Below are 24,802 nucleotides of genomic sequence, written 5' to 3'. Positions count from 1 at the left end.
AAATCAGGATGATGATTTCCTTTGAAATGTACAATTTAAGCTCAATAAATAGTTTTCATAGAAATATATATTTCGTTGTATTTAAATTCAACGAATTTAACAAGCCATAACTATGAAAGGAAAATACATGTAAACAATAGCTGAAAACAAAATAGTTGAAAAACTGTGCTTTGTTTAACTATCGGTATCTTTATCACTACAAATTTAGAAATTTTCAAAAGTCGTAGACATATCAAAAAATTTAAACATACCGATCTGTGGTTTCCGTTCCGTTGCTCGACCTGTGAAAATTGCGTGAAAAATTGTTGAAATTGAAGAAATATAAATATTTTTTAAAATTAAATTACAATTATTTATATTTTGAATAAATTGTTATATTTTTAGACGATATATTTCAGAGGGTTAAATATTGGATAAATTTTCTAGTTATATCTGCCGTCAAAATTCTGATTGAAAATGTCTCTCGGACAAATTTCCCCAATATTTGGTGATTGTTAGTTAATCCTCTCAATATTGAGAGGATAAAAACTTTAATTAAAGTAATTTTTCATAAAAAAAGTGTAGATTTTACTTACGACTCTAATGTGTTTTGTCTATTATGTCTAGTTTTGGTTTGTTTTCCTGTATTGAGCTCATAAAACAAGGACTCTCCCATCACATATTCATAGATTATGCTCTATACTATGAAGCTAGTATTTTTTTTATCAGTATATAAAAAAGGAAATTACGTTTTTCTATTTTTTTGAAAATAAAACAATAATAATAGCCATCCCATGTTTTTGGTCTCATAGTTTTGCTGTCTGAATATTTGCAGGCTTTATATAGTACAACATATGTCTATTTTAAAATAACAGGCAGTTTGGAAAGTATTGAAACTGGAATTATTACTTCTTTAGAAAGTTTATGTAATGAGTTCCGATTCTTTGTTGGGGAGCTTCAAAGGAAAGGTTTTAGTCGCTATGATAAAGAATCTAATTTTTAGTCTAAACGGCTCGATAGGTTTCATTCAAAAAGCATCGTTTTTTGTTTAAGTCTGATGCTTTTAACTCGTCAGTACTCGCGTTATGAGCATTTTTCTCACGCTGGACTTATAACATAAATACCTTTTATGTTTCAAATATGTATTAAACTATTAAGAGATTATTTCTCTGCTCTTTTCACTCTGAAACATCATTCAGTAATTAAACTATTTTTAACTAGCTAATTCATTAAAAAATAAATTTATATAATATTATGTAGAGGTTATGATTTACAAAGTTAAAGAATATTTAACATGCGAAATATTTGATACATGGGCAGAACGCGTGAGCAAATCTCTCATCACGCGACTTCAGATTACCGAATGGCTGATACGAGTACTGACGGGTTAACATAGCCTAATAAATATCAAAGTTCGTGTATTCGTTCCAATCTCTCGAACATGCTTTTGAAGATATTTTTTAACTTTCTAATTAATGCAGCTGCCGATAGCCGTCGCTATTTAAGCCTTAAGTAAAAATTAAAGTAATAAGCAAAAAAACCCGACTGCATAAACGATGAAGGAAATATTGGATTGATTTTGGAAGACAGGTCTCAATTATAAGAAAATTAGAAAAAAATGTGTCTCCCTTCAAGATTTTAAGAATTAGTTGTACAATAATGTCTATACCAAAAAATAAATAGATATACAAATACAGATGTATTTTTTCCCACCCTCGGCTCCCTTGCACCAACTCAAATTGGGTACATTGCATATCTAGAATATTTACTATTGTGTTCATTGTGGTGTACACTTTAATTACGAAAAAAACAACAATTTTTTTTGGAATAGTGTACCCGTCATATTATACACACACGGAACTATTCCTGTTATAATGTCATACGAAGATTGGGATTTGGTGTCCTCATTTGTGACAAATTAATACAAGTTGATCTAACAAACATGCTTTTCGGAAAGAATGAATTTTTCCAATTTTAAAACCTTGTATTGCACGATTATTCTCCTAGATTATATTTCTATTTACTTATGACCCTTTCGATATCGTTATAAACGGTTTTAAACTATATTATTATTCGAAAAGATTACCTTCTCCTTTGGAAAAGTTGTCATTTGTGAACTTACCTAAAACAAAAATAAAACACTGTTAAAATATTATTTTTTATTAATGGTTTAAAAATAAAAGATTTAGATTAGAAACTACTTTGTTTAATGAGATAAAAAACTTAAGGCAGTACGATCACCGAGGCAAGTTTGGACTTGTGGTTGAAATGATTGTGGTTTGAAATTTTTATCTTATTTTCAATTTTGATGATAAATTTTGTTATAACTTCGTGAATGTGACGAAAACCGTGCTCATACATCCTTAATTAGTCGGACACAACAGTTTTTTTTTCTCAATAATTCAGTAAGGTTTAAACTTTAATTTAAATAGTTTTTTTTTTTTTTTTAATTTCCACCGACTAGTTTTGGCGAAATCTATAAAAATATATCATTCATCCACCGTTAATCCCCCCTCCCACCCAAAATTTTCAGAAATGATTTGGACTTAGTCCAACTTCAATTCTTAAGGATGTATGAGCATGGTAGTGGGGGCACAAATTTAAAAATAGATATTTTCAATTTTGATGATAAATTTATATTATTACTTGACGATATAAGACGAAAAGTAAGAATAAAATTTTTCGATATCTGGCTTAATTTTCAAAATATCGAAAATTGAAAATTTTGTTTAATTATTTAGCTTTCGATATTTCGAAAACCAAGACACATATCGAAAAATTTTATTCTTATTTTTCGTCTACATTCATGAAGTTATAACAAAATTCATCATCAAAGTTGAAAATAAGATAAAAATAATTTCAACCCTTAATCTACCCTGCTCTTACATCCCTTATATGGACGGTGACACTTAGTTTTTTTCTTTTCTAATTCATTGCTAATATGTTTACTTTCTATTAAAAAGTTTTTTTTAAATTTGTTTTCATTCATTCCAAATGAAAATTATCAAAAACTTCCAAAATATGTCGTTTTTTGAGATTCCTCCATAAGAGCCAATGTATATATCGATTTTTAATGACTTTTTTCTTAAAAATTTGCACGGTTACCTAAGCTGACATTTTAACCACATATTCTTTGAGTAAAAGACTACCTACAAACAAATTTTGAGCCTTTAAATCAAACATTGTTGTCATGCTCATACATCCTTAAGTCCTTTATAAATTGAATTATCGATCTCAATGTGTCGATTTTCTTTCAAACAACTGTTAAAGTAATAACTCCTTTTTACACTCTCTGTACATTAAATCTTGTACATGCTGTATACTTTGTATACAGTTAACCAGAGAATTGATAAAATACTAAAAAAAGAAAAGCAGCAACGCTATAGGATACACAACAACGAGAGTGAACACCGAACAGTGAGAAAAAAATATATATACATAGAAAAAAAAAAACATATAAAATAAAATCTCCTAACTGAATAACAAAATGGTGAAACAGGTTGAACGATGATGGTTGTTATGGTGGGAAATATGGGGTGGTTGCATGTGGAGTGGGGGGTGCACGAGGAGAAGTTAGGTTAGTATTGTAATGTAATGGTATGAGCAATTCTCAACACACACTCAGTGAGAGTTATGGAATGAGTTAGTGAGCGTAGGTTCAAGCATTAGAACTACCATCACCTTTTTACATTATACCGTTCGCCGCTACTACCACCACCAACAACAACAAGCACTACTAGTACTCCCACACTCTTTGTGTGTGTGTGTGTGTATTGAATGAGTGAGTGAGTGAATGAGTCGATGGATGATGGCGGTAGCTCTTGCTATAGTCGTAGTAAATGTATACATAGGGATGAAATATTCTCATGTACGGAATACAGACATTGTGAATGAGTATCAACTGTATATATACAAGCCAGGTGCTCCAAAATTAGGGATTATTGAAACCCTAAATTGTAGGCATTTTATAAACTTAGATTGTAAAAAAATGTTTGAAGCTATTTTAAAATTCCCATATAATAGATAATATATATTTTACTCCAAATTTGCACCCTCATGGGTAAACACGAAAAAATGTTTCAAACAAAAGTTGTTTATTTTTTTATAAGGAATATCTTTTACATTTAAACTTTTGTTCTATCTCTAACGGTTTACAAGATGTGCCATCATTTACGTACACTCAATGTCAAAAAAAATGCTCGTTTTAAAACATTCTAAGTGTTACTATTATAACATAACATATGATGAGTACGCTTAGAATGTTTTAATTTCATATTTTGTTGTTGTTGTAGAAGTAATATAATGAGTTGCTAATAAATATGATCCATATACAATAAATGGACTTATTTCGCGTTTTGAATCAGCCAGTGGTCACGTAGTAAATTGTTTATAACAATAATAGAACCTTTTCTTTGCTAACTTCTTCGAAATCATAGTTTTAAATGAGAGAATTTTGCCTGTACACAATAAATTGCCAGTTAATAATAATCACAAATGATGTCAAGTAGTCAATATATGGCAGTCATAAGTAGACTTAAACCTTTAAAAAAGTAGTATTGCTCTATGAAATTAAATCTCTAAAATTTGGGTATATTATCAAAAACATTTTTTTGAACTTTGTGACCTCATCAAAATTCATAAAATTGATTTTTGCTTCATCACATCCAATTTATTTCAATGAACCAAGTATGGAATTATACTAATTTTGGGTCATACTTTTGAAATTTGTGGTCAAATTTAACCTATCGTTAATAATTTTGAAGATAGTGGAGTCCTTGTAACGATATTTCGCACAAAGGTGAATGTTAGCTAAAAAATAACATCAAAAATGGAAAATTAGTCCTAAAATTAGTGGGATTCAAAAAAAATTTCAATAAGATCGGATAAAATTTGGGTATATTATGATAAAAATTGATTTTTTTGAACTTCATGACGACATCAAAATCCAAAAAATTGTATTTTGCTTTATCACATCTAACTTATATCCAATTTCAATGAACCAAGTATGGAATTATACTAATTTTGGGTCATACTTTTCAAATTTGTTGTCAAATTTAACCTTTCTGTAATAATTTTGAAGATAGTGGAGTTCTTGTAACGATATTTCGTACAATAATGAATGTAAGCTAAAAACTAACATCAAAAATGAAAGGTTGACCCAAAATTAGTGGGATTCAAAAAAAATTTCATTAAGATCGGGTAAAATTTGGGTATATTATCAAAAAAATCTATTAAGGAACCAAAGTAATGTACAACACTACTGTTTAAATGTATATGAATGAACTCTTTAATAAAAACTAATTCTTTAAGGGGTTTAGTCATGCCATAATGCTTTCCCTCAACATAAAACTTGGGAATTTACTTTCTACCCGAAAAACATTTACTTAAATCTATGATTTTTTTTTTATTTCATATATAAATGAATTTATTTGTTCTCGAAAATTTACGCGTACAATAATAATGGTCCAATTTTTTTTTCTATGTTTATATATCATTGTTATAGTTGTTTGATTCTAACCCTTATAACAACAATTTAATATCAGTTTTTTCTTTCACAGTTTTCTCGGTTTTTTTTTTTCCTCTATATTATTTTGTGTTTTCCTCTGTTCATTTCCCTTGTGAAAACCAACGATCGTATTGGTATGTGTGTATTGTATATGTTTTTTTTTACCCTTATTTTTACAGTCATTTATCTCTTACGATGTGTTAGAAATGTCTAAACTATATCTAAGTTAAATCCTAACATCCTTACATCCATAAAGTTAACTAAAAAGAAAGTTAGAAGATATAACAAAACAGATGTGTATGGATTACTTATTTGTATGTTAATAGTGTTTTGAATTTTTCTGGTTCGAATATTTTTACGGATCCGGTCACAATCTCGAAACAGATAATTTTTGATCGTTTTTATACTATGTACACATGAAATATATCATAGTATATTAAGTTTAGTCCCAAGTTTGTAACGCTTAAAAATATTGATGCTACGACCAAAATTTTGATATAAGAGGTCATTAAATCACCTGATAAGTCCATTTTCGGTTGTCTGTCAACACGATAACTCAAAAACGAAAAAATATATCAAGCTGAAATTTTTACAGCGCATTCAGAACGTAAAAAATGAGGTCGAGTTTGTAAATGAGCAACATAAGTCAATTGAGTCTTGGGTCCGTAGGACCCATCTTGTAAACCGTTAGAGATAGAATAAAAGTTCAAATGTAAAAAATGTTCCAAATCAACTTTCAAAATCAAAAAATAAACAACTTTTGTTTGAAACATTTGTTTGTAAACATCACTGTTTACTCACGAGGGCACACATTAGATGCAAATTTTATAGTATGTATTAATATAGGCTTTCCAGTTATGTATGTGTGACACGTATAGGTATGTGATGTGATGTGTAATGTGATAGAGTAATCAACATTGTCTATACATGGTATTTCAACAATTATCTCAGGCTTTATTCCGGCTTATTCACTGTATTATCTTGAATGTTTTGCAAACGTTTGACATCCAAAAATCTCAAAAGTTCTTGGAGAATTGAGAAGTTAATCTTTCTCCACACATTTAGCTTTCACTAATTTTTCCAAGTTTTGGGTTTATGCAAACAAAAGTAATGATTGTAAGCAAAAGTCAGCGTTAAAAAAACCAACCAACTTCACTTTTCTGTCCGTGCAGTGAGCAGTGATAAAAACAATAATTGCTTATCAATTAAATAAATAATATTTAAATTTAAAAGTTTTTTAAATAAATATAAAATGAATAAATCTTTAAATAGACATACACAACAGAACATTAAAGTTTAGTTACCTACAAAGTAACATTAACGAACTAATTAAATCACCTGAAGGCTTTAAACAAAATTAAATAATAATATATCTATAAAGGTAATTTATATATCGTATTGGATAAAATATATATCTATTTATACATATACACATATATCTATAGATATCTATAATTATTAAATATGGTTGATTGATCTTTTAAAGATGATAAATATTTAATTTGATTTTATATATTTACATAACTTTGAAAAATAAAATATACAAAATTATTTATTAATAAGTATAGACAGAGAGTCTGTGATTTATATATAGGATCAAGTGTTTTTCTTCGATATACTTTAAAAATATTGCTATCTGGATGTTTCCAAATGTGACTGACACTACATTTGATCCAATTTTGCGCCATTTAAAAAAAGACTATTATGTCAACGATTTTAGTTTTAATATAGTTTTATGGTTGATTCTACTACATTAATGCCTCTGTAGTAAAAAATACATGATTTGTAGTCAAGTAATGAGTTATTTTTGGCTTTACAATATCACGCAACTACAAACATATATAATATATTGTGTGCAAGTGATGTTTATAAATTTGATAGTATAGATATCGGTCTTCAATCATCAATACTTTAACTATAGTTGTCCCTGTTCATCAAATGATGGATCCTCGATGAACTCATTACTAAAATAAAATTCGTTTTTATATCATCGGCAACCTTATATTTTTATGGTATTTATTATAAACTACAAGATTGTCTAAATATTTTAGATAGTTTTTTAATACACTCTCTAGATTTTTTGATATAGAAATATCCAATTGAAAAGGATAACCTATCTGATTCATTATCTTTTCAACTTTAAACGATAAAATAGTAATAAACAGCCCGATGACCTAGGAATTTCTTTTTGATTTTTGGAAACTTTGTTAATCAAAAAGTGTATTTATAAAGTTTTATTGAAATCCTTAGTACTATCCAATCCTTGCATATCTCTTTAAGCTGCAAATTTGTCAAAATTTCGAGATTGTAATAAATAACTTTTTACGTAATATTAAGTTAAATCCCATTTTTGGTGTCAGAGATTTTGAGATTGATTAATCTAATTCGATTGTCTGTCTATATTTGATTGTGTGATTTATTTAAAATACGGTCTTCATTACACGAAACAAAATTTAATAAACGCTGTTCTGTGGCCATATATCTTCGGTTAAACCTCAGCTATCACAATCGAAACGGTTAAATTACAATAAAAATAGTATGCTAGGTAATTGAAGTTTAAAATAAATGCTTCAATATTTTATAAAATAGCCTTAAAACAAAACCATATTTAAAACTAAAAATATAGTTTCTGATGTACCTGCTCTTTGCTCCCCCATCTACATTCGTCTCACTCTTGTTGTAAAAACATTTTGGTTGAATGTAATATGATTTATGAATTATAATTATTATTCTGAAGTATTAATATTTATTATAACTAAAATTTCATTTAGAAAATCAATTTTGTTTGCTAATACAAATTAACTGTTAAATATACGTTTTGTATTTTATGGTTTGGATAAATATCGGTTGGCACTCACTACATCCTAAATAATGTTATATCTGAATTTCATTGAGAGCTTTTGCAATATATTTGTTTGAAAGTTGAATATGAAATCTATACTCTAATACAATTAAATTTTATTTATCATTTTCCTGAACTGATTAGAAATTCTTTAATATAAATACTACTCCGAATGACAAAATTTGCTACTATTCCGTTCCATTTTCTGTGTAGACTACAAGTAGGTTCTGATCAGAGCTCCGATCAATTTTTCAGGCTAAATACCAGTCTATCGGAACATGAGCAATAGTTAGGGGCGAATAAGCCGATATCAGTATGAGTGTCAAGTCCATACTGACCTTTGATATCCACAATACTTCTGACAAATAGTAGTATTTAACATTATAATGTTACTGATGCTACTTAAAATGACAAAATAGGTTAAGAATAATGGAGAGTGACTAGCAGTGTGACAACAAACATAGCGTTACACATAGTCAGTATAGCGTTTACACCTATACTGACTATCATCGTAGTTCAATAATGCGTGTTAATAAATGCACAAAAATCATAGCGGGAAAAGTAGCATTGCGACATCTACAATGTAGAATGGAACTCAAGACCATACTGTAGAGTTGAACTTAGTATTTACTAATGTAAGTGGCACCGCACCAGTTTTTAGACCATACATTATTGTAAATAATGCCATAGTTATGAATCTTGAAGTAATATTAATCACAGTGTTACCAGATACTTTTTGAGTAGATACCAGATACCTATCTGTCCCTATACCATACCAGCATTATAATAAAGGCCATGCATTTCTTACCGTGCTATCTATATTTGAGAAAGATTTATGGCATGAGATACATTCAGAAACTACAAATTTTTGTATTTTACGCCGATAATTCGAATTAGTTATTCATTGTTTTTAATAAAAGAAATAAATTTTTGTTCAGAAGATCGGGACTTCCGGTATGTAGAATATAATTACAGTACGATATGTAATATGAACAAATGAAGGTAAACGATATAGATATTTGAGTAAGTAAGAGTATTGGTTGGTATTGAATATGTATTTGTAGTAAAATGTATTTGAATGTTATGTATTTTATACAATACTTGTGTAAGTGTAATATTAGAATGTTAACTAAACTAATATTTGATATTCATAACTTAAATATTGTTTACATTACTGTAATCTTTTGTTTGATAATAAATTGTAAATATTATATGATGAGGTGAGACGTACTGAAGTGAGGTTTGATGGAAGTGAACGGAGGTGATGAGGTTATATAAGTTCTATTCTTTTATTTGTGATTCATTTCAAATATTGTCAGATTAGGGAGTTTAAAACACATTTAAAAAAATAAATATTCAATTTTAAAAGAAATTGATTCGAGAACTGAGATTCGAGACTGAAATCGATTCGAGAAATCGTTCTGTATTTATAGTGATTTTGGATGGTATCTTAGAAATGATGCAACCAATAATCAAATGAATGCGATTTTTGTATTTGTTGGGTCAAAGTTACTCTATGTACTGAGTTTTATTGGAATTAGAAAATTAAATTTGTTCCCAATTTTTTGAAATTTTTTTAAGGGGTACCCCTTTGAAAAAATCGGAAAAATCGAAAATAATTTATATTTTTTCAATTTTAATAAAACTAAGTTTTTAGAGTAATTTTGATCCGTATAATTCAAAAATCAGGTTTATTTGATGATTGGAGGGATGGTTTCTGAGAAAATCGCTGTTTTTATTGAATTTTGGATGATATCTGAGAAACTATGCATCTAAACGTTAAATAAACCCAATTTTTGTATTTTTTGGGTCAAAATTACCTTATATACTCAGTTTTATCGAAATTGGAAACAACAATTTTTTTCCGATTTTTTGCAATTTTTTTAAGGGGTACCCCTTTGAAAAAATCGGAAAAATCGAGAAAAATTTTTTTCTTTTCAATTTCAATAAAAATCAGTTTAAGGGGTAATTTTGACCCATAGAATTCAAAAATCGTGTTCATTTGATGATTGGATGGATGGTTTTTGAGAAAATCGCTGTTTATATTGAATTTTGGCTGATAGCTGAGAAACTACGCATCTAAACATTAAATGAACCCGATTTTTGTATTTTTTGGGTCAAAATTACCTTATATACTCAGTTTTATCGAAATTGGAAACAACAATTTTTTTCCGATTTTTTGCAATTTTTTTAGGTTTGAAAAAATCGAAAAATTTTTTTCCGATTTTTTGCAATTTTTTTAGGTTTGAAAAAATCGAAAAATGAAGAAAAATTTTTTCCCCAATTTCTATTTGACTACTTAAAAATTAAAGTATATTAAATTAAAATAAATATTTTCTAGAACAAAGAAGGTATCTTGCTACCTATGCCCTTATTATAAACAAATCTTAATAATAATCATAATAATCACAATCATAAAATAATAATAATTCTAGAAGTGTTATATATTTTCTGTATACAACAAATAAATAGAAATATTCTAAGTAGAAAATGGAATGTAGAATTTTGTTAGAAAATACATACATAGAAACTACTGAACAGAACAGAACAGAACAGAACAGAACAGTATATAAATATATCCATCCCGATGCAATGCAATGTTATATTCATATCGAAATGAAATGGATGGGTCACATATTATACATAGAAGGTGTTAGAGCTATACTCCTAACATTGTATTGGGTGAGTAGTTCTATGTATGTTCTATGTACTATGTTGTGATATTACCAAGCATCGAGTTTCCATTTCCCTGTGATTAATGGAATTGCCAGCAGCAGGTAGAATACATGGTTAGATATGCAACACAAATAAATACCGTGTGCCAATCGACACTACGTAAAAGGACGACAAACGAACTTTTTGGGAAAATTTTCTAATAAATGTATCAATGGACAAAAAGAACAAGTGAAATTTACAAAATTTAAAAAGTTTTCGTACAAATTTTTCGGGTGCCGAACCCTAAATTCGCACATAGCTTTCAACACTCTCCATTAAATTACCTTTCAAACAAAACAAAAAAAAACCAAATCGGTTCATCCGTTTCGGTTCTTGAAATTGGGGTAAGTGAGCGGTGGTCTTTACTTTTAAATCCAGCGAAGCAACCGGATATCATACTATTAAAGCAATATTTCATTCATATTTTCAATCGGCGGATTGACATACTGTATATGGTACCAAAGCGCAGCAATATTTACCTATATAGACTCTCACTAGCTCATAGTTACAGCTTCTACAGGTTTAGAGTAAGCAACCAAAGCATCATCATTGATATAAAGGTAGATGCATGCATATATACAATGTGTGTATGTAAATGAGCCTTTAGAATTAAAAAGGGATGATGTAACACCATCGCTCGCATCATATCGTAATACTACTTTGGCAAGTGATGCATATATACAGGCATACACTACACACTACTCGTAACTCGTATGTATGTATGAATTACTATAGTTCTTTAGTACAAGGTGATTTCGTAAAAACAGCCCTTCGCAAATTTGTATGGAAACAAGTAAATGGAAAAAGTTAGACACTCGGTAGGAACTATGCCCCTTTCGTTAAAAAATTATGTATTATTGTTCAAACAAACACAATGACGAATGTTTTTCAAATTTTATGTCAAAGGCCGTCTATGAATAGTAATTAGAAGCTACCAAAGTTCAGAATCAGAAGTTATTTATCAGAGTAGAATTTAAAATATATATATAAAAATGTGGATAGGTAGCGACATGACGACCTAACTCAGGAGGAGCGAACATCGAAGCCGCAAGATCATGACCAAATTGAGCAAACTTTAAGCAATAGTTTTGCAAATAACAACTTTTTTTTCTGTTACACCCTGTATATAATATTTTGCTGATAGTGTGTATGTGTGTAGGTATAAATACGAACAACGATTGTGAAGTATCGTTTGGTTAGGTTTGGGATATCAATGCGGGAATGGAGATGATGATTCGCGTCACGGAAACAAAACTGTCTCCTATTATATTCTGACTGGGTACTTCATATATACATATAATACCACTTTTACATTCGCCCACCACCATATTATAGTCTTCTTTCTCTTACACTTCACTTCACTATATTTTCCATCTTTCCCTCACACTTCCCATATTCCCCGACTCTCCTCGATTTCATGTGTTTATTCACTAGTAGTCGTATATTCCACTATTTTACCATATAAACGAATATTTTTCACTCATACCTTCCGAATCCGGGTGGTGGGAAATATTTTGATACAATATGTCTGTCTTGATTTGTGTTCTCTCCCCCTCCCCCCAAAACGAATACCTCTTTCCTAGAAATTTTCACACATTCGAATATATAGAGATATGTATTCTAGATGGGTATATATATGAAATTCATTCGACTGTGAATCGAAAAAAACATTTTTTTTATATATATTTGAGTTTTTTTTTTTTTGCGGGTGTAATAATTTTTATTTGACATAAAGAAAATCGACCGAAAATTATATATTTTTTTTATATAATATCATGAAATATTACGTTTTAAAAAATTTGGGTTATATTTCGATTTATTAGTCGTAGGCATCGGTTATTTGTTAGTGGCTCCAAAGGTTTATTGTTTTGTCTAACGATTTTATTTTATTGATAAGGGATGCTTGGGGTATGGGGGTATGGGTATGGAGGTTAGCGGGCCATGCTCGACCATCGGACCTCGAAGCAATGGTTCAGAGCACCTAGAAAAATAACCCAGGATTTGCCTAGCGCTGAGTTCCCTAATTTCTTCTGGTTCGACTATGGCTGGACCAAACCATTTCCTACGCTGCTGTATGAGCGCCGGGCAGTAACAGAGAAAGTGGATCGATGTTTCTTCTGAATTTTCTCCGCATCTGTCACACACGGGAGATTGTCTTTTTCCAATGTTGGAACTTGTTCAGGTTATCATGCCTTGTGAGTAACTCTACGATGACTCTAATATCAGCGAAGATAATCGCGAAGAACTGAAACTTTTAGGATGATAAAATGAAGCTATTTACGAGAATTCAGCTTATTAGCTCTTATAACGAGGTTGACCTCATTTTTATGCTAAAATGACTGACTGAATAAACCGAGAGGTTATTCGAAACTTAGAGGTTATTCAATTTTCTATAAAAACAGTTTTGAAAAATACAACCAGTTTGTAATATTGGAAAATGTAAGACGTTATGAAAGATGAGATGCATTCATATTAGTTAATAGCTAATATTCTGGATTATTTATATTATTGTTTAAATGTTTTGATATTCTGTTAAGGTAAAACGTGCATAAAACTCTTATAAATTTAGTTTAAAATTAATGGTAGCTTTAAACATTCCTGGATTCGGAGACAACTACATTTTTAATGTTTTTATAGGACATTTCTGGTAGAACATTTTTTTTCAAAAGCAATAACCTAAGTAAATAGCTAAAATATACCATTTAAAAAACTTTTTTTTCGTTATTTTCTGTACAACATAAAAGCTATTATTATTGTATTACAAAGATAATAGTGTTAAAGTAAGTAATATTTTTATTTACATCCCATGACTTAAGTATTAAAGTTAAGACAGACAAGACAGTTAAGTCACAATATAAGTAACTTATTATTAATAATAACTGAGTAGGCATACAGGTATATAATATGTTTATATTTATTAAGATTTATTGATCATTTAATTCATTGCCTAGCATTGCGTTTCGTTTGTATGGATTCAAAATCATCTGAGATAATATTTATTACTAATTTTTTATTTTAAATAATAAATTATAAATCGGAATTATCATTTATGTTTGTTTCATAGTTTGAGGTGAAAATCATTATTCTTATTATTCGATAATACTTCGAGAAAACTCAGTTAGTTGTTATCTTAATTTTTTAAATAAAATATTTTTTTGCTAATTACCTTCAAATTTTTATTTCAATAAAAATGATGTTTTGTTAGTTTGTAAATGGTTTTCATATAAAAATAATTGAACTAGTAAAAACAAATTTTAAATTATGTAATTCATATTTTATATCAAATAAATAAATATATTGATTGTATTCCTATAGATGGTACCATCTATATTATTTTTGTACTAATAATTGATATTAAAATAAAAAATTGAATATTGATATTAGTTGAAAGAATTAATTGAATAAATACCATACAAGAAAAATGATCCTTGATTAAACGTAACTTGAAGGAAAATTTTTATTTAGAATCCTTGAATTTTAAAGAAGTTTTCTAGCTATATTTTTTTATTCGAAAATCGAAATCGAGTTATTACTCTCAAAATAAATAAATTGTCTGCTTAAAACAAAGGATAAAAGTTTAAATGATATATTTTTATAAATTCTTATATTTGAGAACCAATTTATCAAAAAAATTTATTTATTTTTTCAAACATTCCTTTTTTTCTGTGGGGGAATTAAAAGATAATAATTTGGTTGAACAAAGAATTTGATAAATAATTCAAAGAATGTTGCGATGATTCAGAAAAAAATTATCTAGTATTCACAAATATTCAAAAAGAATGAATTTTTAAGTATAAAAAGTCCAATAGATTCAAAAATATGAGACAAAATAGATCGTTTCTATATCTAGAAATAAATAGTTTCTATATCTAGAAACATTTCTGAAATTGTCTTGCACACCATAGAATATCAAATTGTAATGAGATCGTTTTAAACAACAACCATACAAAGCAGGTCTTTATTATATTTATCACAAAACACTACCGGTTCCAAAATTTAAATCAAGTAAAGTTTCGAAAAACATTCTCATATAAAACATGCAGTATTTGTGACAACAGTCATGTTACTGTACATAATACTTAGATTTAGTGTATATACTTATACTCAAGCACACTCAATACACACTCAAGTAACTTCATATTTTTAAGTTTTTAGCTTTTCTACTAAAAAGTAGCAAATAATTTTGTTCTAAGAGTGAAGAAAAAAGTCCTTCTGGCGGAAAGTGTCAACTTTCGTCCCGCTGTGCTAAACGAAGTTAACGCTTTCCGAATTCGTCAGCAGAAAACTAGTATACACCATGGGAACAAGAATGTCTCAAATCTCATGTTCAGAAAAATATCAGTCCCGATTATCAAGACTATTGTTTACCTCCCAAAAAAGACAATAAATTTTTGTACCTGTAGTGTAATTTAATATATGTACATATCATTCAAACAGAATACAAAATATGATACAGTGCAGTGGCAGAAGAGAACTGATATCTAAGAAATGTAGAAACATAAAGATATAGTTTACGAACAATACAAGAATAAGAACTAGAGACATTAACGATGTACGAGCAGAATATGATACCTTATCGGAGAAGTGCTGTAGGTGTACACAATACCAAACAAGAGTGATGCACTTCAAGTAAAACATGCAAACAACGGTGGGAGGGGAGCGTCATTTTCATTCTGGTTGTAAGTAAACTCATCTAACTGTTGTCTGAAGCATTTTGATTTATTCGACGTAAAACAGTTCCTTTATCATAACTGGGAGTTTGTCTTTCTACACCCACAAATCATATCTCGATCCCATTAGAGGCGTGTAAAACTCGTGGATCAGGGAGTGGGCGGAATCACAGGGTTAACGCAAGATTCAAAGACATCGAAAATTCGTGCAAATTTGACCCCATTAAAAGCATGACCAACCAAGAAATCAGATTTGACTATTATTTTGTAAAGGTAGTATGAGTTGTGGTAATTTCATGTAAAGAAAAAAAATCAAGCCATTTATTCAAACTTGCCCTGGCGCTTGTACATCCTTAATAGCATGAAATATGGAACTTTGCGAGTGTATTGTCAATTTTAAGCTTTTCACGTACCTAATTAAAAATTTTTAAATTCTCTGAGAGTTACAAGGCACGAGTTTTGTTCTGAAATGACTGTCAAATACTTCACTTGGTCTTCGAAACATGTATAAGATAAAAAAAATTAAATGATTATTGATTTTATGACATTTTTAAATTCTATAAATTTACCTTCGACTTGTTTTATATTATAAACAATAACAAAATTTATTGTTTTAGAAAACTGTATGAAATAGGTAAAAACTACTTTGTATGAAACTATGAAACGATGATATAGAAATTTATGTTCCAATTCATATTTGAACAATTTGTGTTTTATTTTACATGTATCGTAAAAATTGATCAAGTTTTGAATTTTTTATTCGAAAGCAATTCGATCAATGATGAATTTCTATCGTGAATTTTAAGTTTCGGAGTGATAAAATTCTAAATTCGTATGGATGTGTATACATTTACAGAAGTTTTACAAATCAGAAACAAATTTCGTTTCCATAAAAAAACAATAATTTTCGAATTTTCACACTTTCGAAAATTGGATAAACAATTTTTGCCATCAACTTAGATTAAAGTTAGAATTTTTCGAACTATTTTGATCCGAGCAAAAATAAAGCGTAGGCGGAGAGCGATTGAAATTTTGATTTTCGAGATATTACAGCTATTCAAGCATTCGATACAGAATTTCAAGAATTAACAAAATAAAAACATCAAATCGAAATAAACGCTATGGTATTAAGAAAGTGAAAATGTAATCCAAAAGTAGGAAGGAAGTTATGGCCAAAAGCCTGTTGGGTGAAGGAAACTCGCTCGGTAACAGAGCCCAGGAGATCTTGAAAGTAAACAGAGCTGATATTAGAGTTTTATTGCTCCAATGGTGTTATTATCTATTATTCAAAGTCAGATCCCCCGAAACGAGATTCAATGAGACTTTTGAGACAAATTTTAGAACACCAAAATAAACTATATTCAAAAATTCAGCTTGATTCCTAATTGATCGCTTTTGTAAATATTAAACAATATATTCTTAAAGTATATAGACAGTTTTTAAAACTGCAGCCTGTATAAATGTAAGCCTATATAAACGTACTGTGTGTATGTGTTATTATAATAAATATGCCGAACTATGAAATGCAATGCAATGGCAATATATGATCAACCATAATATTTATTGAAAACGCGTAGGTGGATTGTAGAAGGAATCACATCGAATCGAATTGAATTCTATCAAATATACATAACATTAATATAAACTCATACATATTTTATTTTTATATTTGTTATACATAGAATGGGTTCAAGAAAGGTAAACCATGTTTCTTATTTTAATCGATTTATTGTCACCGACAAATGTATCAAAAATTAGTATCCCGGAAAATATTTCATTTCAAATTAAATATATTATGGATATTCTGGGTCATTTATAAATTAACTGAAAATTGCTCTGATTTCGAAAAAAACAAAATGCATTTAGGAATTGTTCAATATAAATTACCACGTAAATAAGAGGCATTTTGCTCAAAATGGGTCGCCATAATAGATCAAAATGGGTCGCCCCGTATAATAAGTTATTCAGAACTAAATATTACTCTGATATTATATTCATAAAATGCATCCCTCATCTATTTCAGTGGTAGAATCTTTTTGTACAATGAGTTTCTCTCATTTAAGTAGTAATATCGTTTTGGACCAAATGTCTCACATTTAAATGGTAACATCTTATTGAACAACCCTGTAATTTATGGTGTAAAATCCATAAAATACAAAAATAAACATAAAATTATATACACAATTGATGTAATTTATTTTTGCAGTGAACATATTTAACTTATAATTTGACTGCAAACACAACAAAGAAATAGTGAAAATATTACTATTTACAAAAATAGACAAGATCTATAAATCAAATGGCGCCTTGCTTTGCATTGCAACGACCGCTCTCGTGGATATTATACATAAAACATATGACGATAACTTTAAAAACACATAAAAGACACACAATTTGTATTTTTCATGACGATGACAAAGTGTTTTAATATGAGATGACTGTGTAAAATTGATTCTTACATGTTTATAACCATTTAACACTTTCTTTACTTATAACATGTAATTTTATGTATAGTCGATTTAAAAATACAATCACATTAGTTTCTCAATGTGATGAATCATTGGAAAGCTACTTGAATGCAAGTATAAAATAACTATACTTTTTGTCAAAATGCTTATTTTGAGGATATAACAGTTAATTCTTTAAGCTGTCAGTTAACTACATCGCAAGTACTTTTAAGCGATGAAGAGCAGATAAAAATCAGCCAGCGATGTATTTAAAATTAACTAACTTAGAGAAAACTGTACGTAAATTGATGAAATTATTGTGTTTTCAGAAAAAAAAGCATTAAAGTCATTTAAGGATGTATGAGCATGGTAGTGGGGGAACAAATTTAAAAATAGATATTTTCAACTTTGATGATAAATTTATATTATTACTTGACGATTTAAGACGAAAAGTAAGAATAAAATTTTTCGATATCTGGCTTAATTTTCAAAATATCGAAAATTGAAAATTTTGTTTAATTATTTAGCTTTCGATATTTTGAAAACCAAGACACATATCGAAAAATTTTATTCTTATTTTTCGTTTACATTCATGAAGTTATAACAAAATTCATCATCAAAGTTGAAAATAAGATAAAAATAATTTCAACCCTTAATCTATCCTGCTCTTACATCCCTTATATGGACGGTGACACTTAGTTTTTTTCTTTTCTAATTCATTGCTAATATGTTTACTTTCTATTAAAAAGTTTTTTTTAAATTTGTTTTCATTCATTCCAAATGAAAATTATCAAAAACTTCCAAAATATGTCGTTTTTTGAGATTCCTCCATAAGAGCCAATGTATTTTATATCGATTTTTAATGACTTTTTTCTTAAAAATTTGCACGGATACCTAAGCTGAAATTTTAACCACATATTCTTTGAGTAAAAGACTACCTACAAACAAATTTTGAGCCTTTAAATCAAACATTGTTGTCATGCTCATACATCCTTAATTATTGAATCAGATTGTTTGATACTTCCACGGATTTCAAAAATAATTCCTGGTAAATAATCCTATAGTGCAAGACAGCCTATTAAAATCTTTATATAAATAAAATTCTGTAATATGACTAAATCATAAATAAATGTATTAAAGAGATTTAACTGTACTTTGTAAATTTAAATAATATGATTTAAATATGTTAAGTATCGGTTAACCACATTTAAAATCAGTGCCAACTTCTTAATCCCCCCAAAAACTGTAATCATAAATTACTAATATAGGGAAAAAGAGGATCATATTTGTATTATAATAATAGTGTACACAGTGTACGGATATATAATAATAATGAATTTAAAATTTGAATAATAATGTAGTTATTATTTATTATAGAATCATAGACATACAAAATCAAAGTTAAGATGCAGATAATTCAAAAACTAGTCAATGAACAAATTAGCAAATGAGGAAGCTGTATAATGTTAAAATTTTGATCCCAAAAAATAAAAGTAGCTATAAAATTAACTTCTTTAAAGACTAAAACAAGTATTTGACTTCTAAATTAATACCTTAAATTTCCAGAAAAATATGTTGTAATTAAAAAAGTAATCGCACATTGTTCCCACAGGTCTCACGGACCTCTCGTTCTTTTTATACCATGTTTATATGAAATATACATAGTATATTAAGTTTAGTCCAAAGTTTACAACGCTTAAAAATAATGATGCTAGGAAAAAAATTTTGTCATAGGTGTTCATAATATCACCTAATTAGTCCATTTCCGGTTGTCCGTCCGTCTGTGGACACGATAACTCAAAAACGAAAACGTAAAAAGTGAGGTCGAGTTCGTAAATGAGCATCATAGGTCAATTGGGTCTTGGGTCCGTAGGACCCATCTTGTAAACCGTTAGAGATAGAACAAAAGTTTAAATATAAAAAATGTTCCTTATCAAAAATTAAACAACTTTTGTTTGAAACATTTTTTCGTAAACATCACTGTTTACCCGTGAGGGCGCCGATTAGGCGGAAATTTTATAATATGTACTATACTTGATTATCAGTTATGTATGTGTCACATGTATGTATGTGTAATGTGATAAAGAAATCAACACTGACTATGCATGGTATTTCAACAATTAACTCAATTGTTTGTTTTCACTTGTTATTTAATCGAGATTGTACTGTATACGATATATTTTAGAAATCTAATATCATATTTATTTTGTAAGCTTCTTGCTTATAAAACATACAACAACTGCTTATAATCACTATTCATTCTCAGCTTGTAGCTCCAAGGAGCAAGCAAGCAAACAGTGAGTGACTCTGGCTGGTGTGATTATTTTAAATAATATGTTTCAACATTGTGTGTTGTGTGTTATGATCCAACCATCAACCATCAACCAACATAATAACATTAACGATTAAAGACCATTTAGATGAGACCAACACATCAGTTAACTAACAATCCATCCCACTTTGTGCTCTAGCTGGCCAGGCATCATCCTAGCCCCCTCGTTTTATTACATGTTGTTGTTGTTGTATATATGTTATATGGCATTGTTTCTCGCTAGTGTGTTGTTGTTTTAATAAACCAACATAGTCACCACTACCACCATGGTTTTATTATCCAACAATCTTTATTCATGTACCGAATAAACTAATTATTTTATAGGCACACACGTATAGTGTTTAAATGTTTTATGGATTTTATAATACAGTCAAACCTCTTTAAACTAATTTTACTTATGGATACTGATCTTGATTTTCTAAATATTATCGTCATTGAGGTTTTTTCACGTTTCAGTTGTTTCTATTCAAGAAAATTTTCAACTCAAAGTGGTATTCTAGTCATTTCTTACTATTTTCAACCACCATGTTCGAGAATATAGATTCAACATGTCGCCATGTAAGAGATTATAGATAGGCATAATATGTGTGTCTACCTCTGGCAATCGTAATTCCTAAACTGATGAACCGATTTTGATATTTTATTTATTTGGAAGGTAGCTTAATCGAGAGTGTTCTTAGCTATATTTCAACAAATCTGTTTTCTAAATTTTGTTAATTTTCTTCTTGTATCAACTAAGTTCTAATCAGTTTTACTAAACTAAATTAACATCTTTATTACTTTCATTAATGGTGTCCAAACTTGAAACAAAATTATTGAGACAATTTTCCTAGAATTCAGATAGAATAATTTTAAAGAAAAGAAATGAAAGCTTTAAGAAAAATAATTTAATCATTACAAACAATTATTAATAATTGAAAAGTAATTAACTAAATTCCAAACAATTATTTTTATAACATGAAAAAGGGTATAAAAGACATTCGAACGTCTCGTTTTCAAATTTTTTTTTTAAATATATAATTTCGTTAACGTTTCGTTTACGAATTGATAAATCTGTTGTCTAGACAAAGATTTAAACAAAGCAAGATGATTGAATGAAGACATATATATTTAATTTAATTTGATATTTTATTCATAGAAGTTTTAATAAACGCGAAAATTGTAATCAATGGATATGTGAAGCAATTTGAGAAAATCAATATTATAAGACATTTCTTCCCATTTTGCTGCCAAATAATAACTTTCCCATATGAAAATATTTTAGGAAAATATTGGGAGAGAATTCTGTTTAAACTTGAGAAAATTAGACGAAAATGAAGAGAAAATTTTCGATATATATCATAGTTTTTGAAATATTGATGCCTAAAAGATTTAGAGAAAATCACTTATAGAAGAAATAAAACATGAATGCCATTCATTTCATCACTTTAAAAGTATATTATGGAAAAACAAGTGCCGCAATCTGAAAAATTAATAAAGTATTTCACGCAATTCACTCGTAAAAATTTCCCCATATTTTTGTCAGTTTTGAAATTTCCTGTGGTTTCTCATTCCAAAACAGAAGCAAGAAAAAAATATGTCATAATCTCACGGTCCAAAATTTGACGTTGAATGATACAAATATATTAATTTATTTATAAATATATTGAAAGTCATGAATCAAAATAACAAAAAAATAAAAAATAAAAAATAACATCTCCAAAGTAACGAATCAATCAAAATACAATTACGTTAATGTTCCAGATAAAACAGTTGTAATCGGTACAAACGAAAATATATATATATATGTACGTTTAGCGGTATTATATACACCAATAAGACAGACAGACAGACAGACCACTGATCAAACTGGGTAAATAATTGAGAGTACTGAACAATATATACACGATACTTTTATCAAGACCAGCTTTAGATGATACAGGGTGTGTTTTATATCATTAGATATATAACTAGATAGAGTTTAATTCACTTCATCCCATTAAAATCATTATATTCACTACTCACTTGCTTTGGTCAAATATTTCCAACGAATTTGATCGCAAAAAAGAAGAATAGAATATTGAAGACACGATTATTTTGGAAGAGTCAATAGAAGAATAAAAATCAATAAAAACCTTACATTGGAAGTGAGATTGATATATCGTTATATACAATAATCGTTGGTGTATCTGTTTGTAATCGTGTCGCCCTTTCCTTCCTTTAGTGATGTAATTGTCCGAATGAAACTACCTCAGAGGTTGTAGAGCAAAGCTGGAAGAAAGATCCAAGGCCACGAAGACATCAAATTGGTCAGTGCCTTAAACCATTCTTTAGTGTTTTAAACATTGACTGTGTATAGAGATACCATATCCATCTTTAGGGATAGGGGCAGCAACCTCTGAGAGCGACGCCTTCCTTGACTTGATTTTTCTTTTCTCATCTTTGGCACGCCTTTCGGGGTGTTAATTTAAGAAACCCATAACCCATAACCCATAAAGTGAAATGATCTCTGATTTCGAAGCAGTTAAATTGAAAGTATTGACAGGAGAATTATTATGATACTTGTTTATAAAGTGAGAAGTGTTCAACGAATTGGACGGAAAACGGCTAGTACCTAAGTAAAAAGAAAGCAGTATATGTTTTTTGTAGTATTATATGTATCATTATGTTTAGCTGACTGGATGAGTAATAATACAAAACAACATTATATATACATATAACACATACAATATACAACAACTTATAGAAAATACAACAGAAGAAAATAACACAAAGCTGAGCCAACGTAGCGCAGCGCAGCCACAGGGGAATTGAAAATGAACAATCACTTTACAATATATATGGCGTTAAAATATATTATAAGTGTATATAAATAATGTACCATACAAATAATACACATACAAGCGGCATTGTACAGAAAGTTTAGATAAAATCGAAAGTCTTCATTCTATAATAATTCTATTTATCCATTAGGAATATAAACTGAACGCCAATTCTATCAAATTTACTCTATTATAGAAAAAATTTTAATTTCAATAGGGCTTTTCATTTTAAAATCACGACTCACATTTGTTTCGTAAAAATGATTTATAACCAATGTGATAAAATGCATAACAAATATCTTCTATCTTAGTCCTACTTATTGCTGTCAGTACGAAAAAATAAATTCTGCACTTGCGCATATGACATGATGAAAAGGTCTATTGAAAAAATGAAACTTCTTTTGTGTCTCAAAATTCTATATTGTCTTCTATTTTCATAAAAACTTGGATTTAAGCTTACTTTGACCCGGCGAGAATGATGCCATCGCTTAAAATGCTGTCAATTTTATGGTTTTGAAAATATCAGCCCCATAGTTAGTGAAACTCGAATTTAGAAAAATTGGCTAACGTGATATTTCGAAATATATAAGTCTGACAATCAAATGAATGTGATTTTTGTAATATTTGGGTCAAAATGACCTTAGAAAATGATTTTTATGACTATCGGAAGCTAAAAAATTTTTTGGTTTTTTCGAATTTTTACAAAGGGGTACCCCTTAAAAAAATCGAAAAAATTCGAAAAACCTTTTTTGTGTCCTATTTTCATAAAAACTTGGATTTAAGCTAATTTTAACCCGGCGAAAACGATGCCGTCGATTAAAATGCGGTCAAGTTTATAGTTTTTAAAATATCAGCCCCAAAGTGGTGAAACTCGAATCCAGAAAAATCGACTAACGTAATATTTCGAAATATATGAGTCTGACAATCAAATTGATGTGATTTTTGTAATATTTGGGTCAAAATGACCTTAGAAAATGATTTTTATGACTATCGGAAGCTAAAAACTTTTTTGGTTTTTTCGAATTTTTACAAAGGGGTACCCCTTAAAAAAATCGAAAAAATTCGAAAAACCTATTTTGTTTCCTATTTTCATAAAAACTTGGTTTTAAGCTAATTTCGACCCGGCGAAAACGATGCCGTCGATTAAAATAGGGTAAAATTTATAGTTCTCAAAATATCAGCTCTAAAGTGGTGATATCTAGAATCTAGAAAACTTTTTGTTCGTTATTTTACAAACTTTCCATGTCCATTACATCGAAAACAATATGTAATGCATAAAAAAGCGAAAATCTAGCTCCAGTCACTCTTACAAGACCATTATTCAAGTATAAATCATATTTTTTTCAAATAAAGTCCAAACTTTCATTAAAGTTTAGTATGATATTTCGAAGATGAAATTCCAATTCATAACTTCAGAACCGGATAACAGAAGTAGAGACTAATGTATTCTTAAAATGATCGCAGTTATTAAAATTTATTAAAATTTCAACAGTATTTGATGGTTTCGGAG

At 28.9% G+C, this 24,802-nt stretch overlaps 1 protein-coding gene across 4 annotated transcripts in view; it reads right to left on the bottom strand.

The window, feature by feature from the left end:
• Nucleotides 1–24,802, bottom strand: part of LOC123301881 (protein groucho) — a 282,227-nt gene that overhangs the window by 157,467 nt on the left and 99,958 nt on the right. For 3 of the 4 annotated variants that reach the window (XM_044884825.1, XM_044884829.1, XM_044884827.1), the window contains exon 2: nt 252–281. The exons of the other annotated variant lie outside the window; for it this stretch is intronic. In XM_044884825.1, the coding sequence (XP_044740760.1) occupies nt 252–281 (30 nt within the window). The remainder of the gene's footprint in view (nt 1–251; nt 282–24,802) is intronic. 4 annotated transcript variants of the gene reach the window in all.

Source organism: Chrysoperla carnea, chromosome 5 (genome assembly GCF_905475395.1).
Source record: "Chrysoperla carnea chromosome 5, inChrCarn1.1, whole genome shotgun sequence".
In the NCBI taxonomy this organism is placed as follows: Eukaryota; Metazoa; Arthropoda; class Insecta; order Neuroptera; family Chrysopidae; genus Chrysoperla; species Chrysoperla carnea.
Note: the sequence above shows the minus strand (reverse complement) of the source record. Positions and strands in the feature narration are given on the sequence as shown.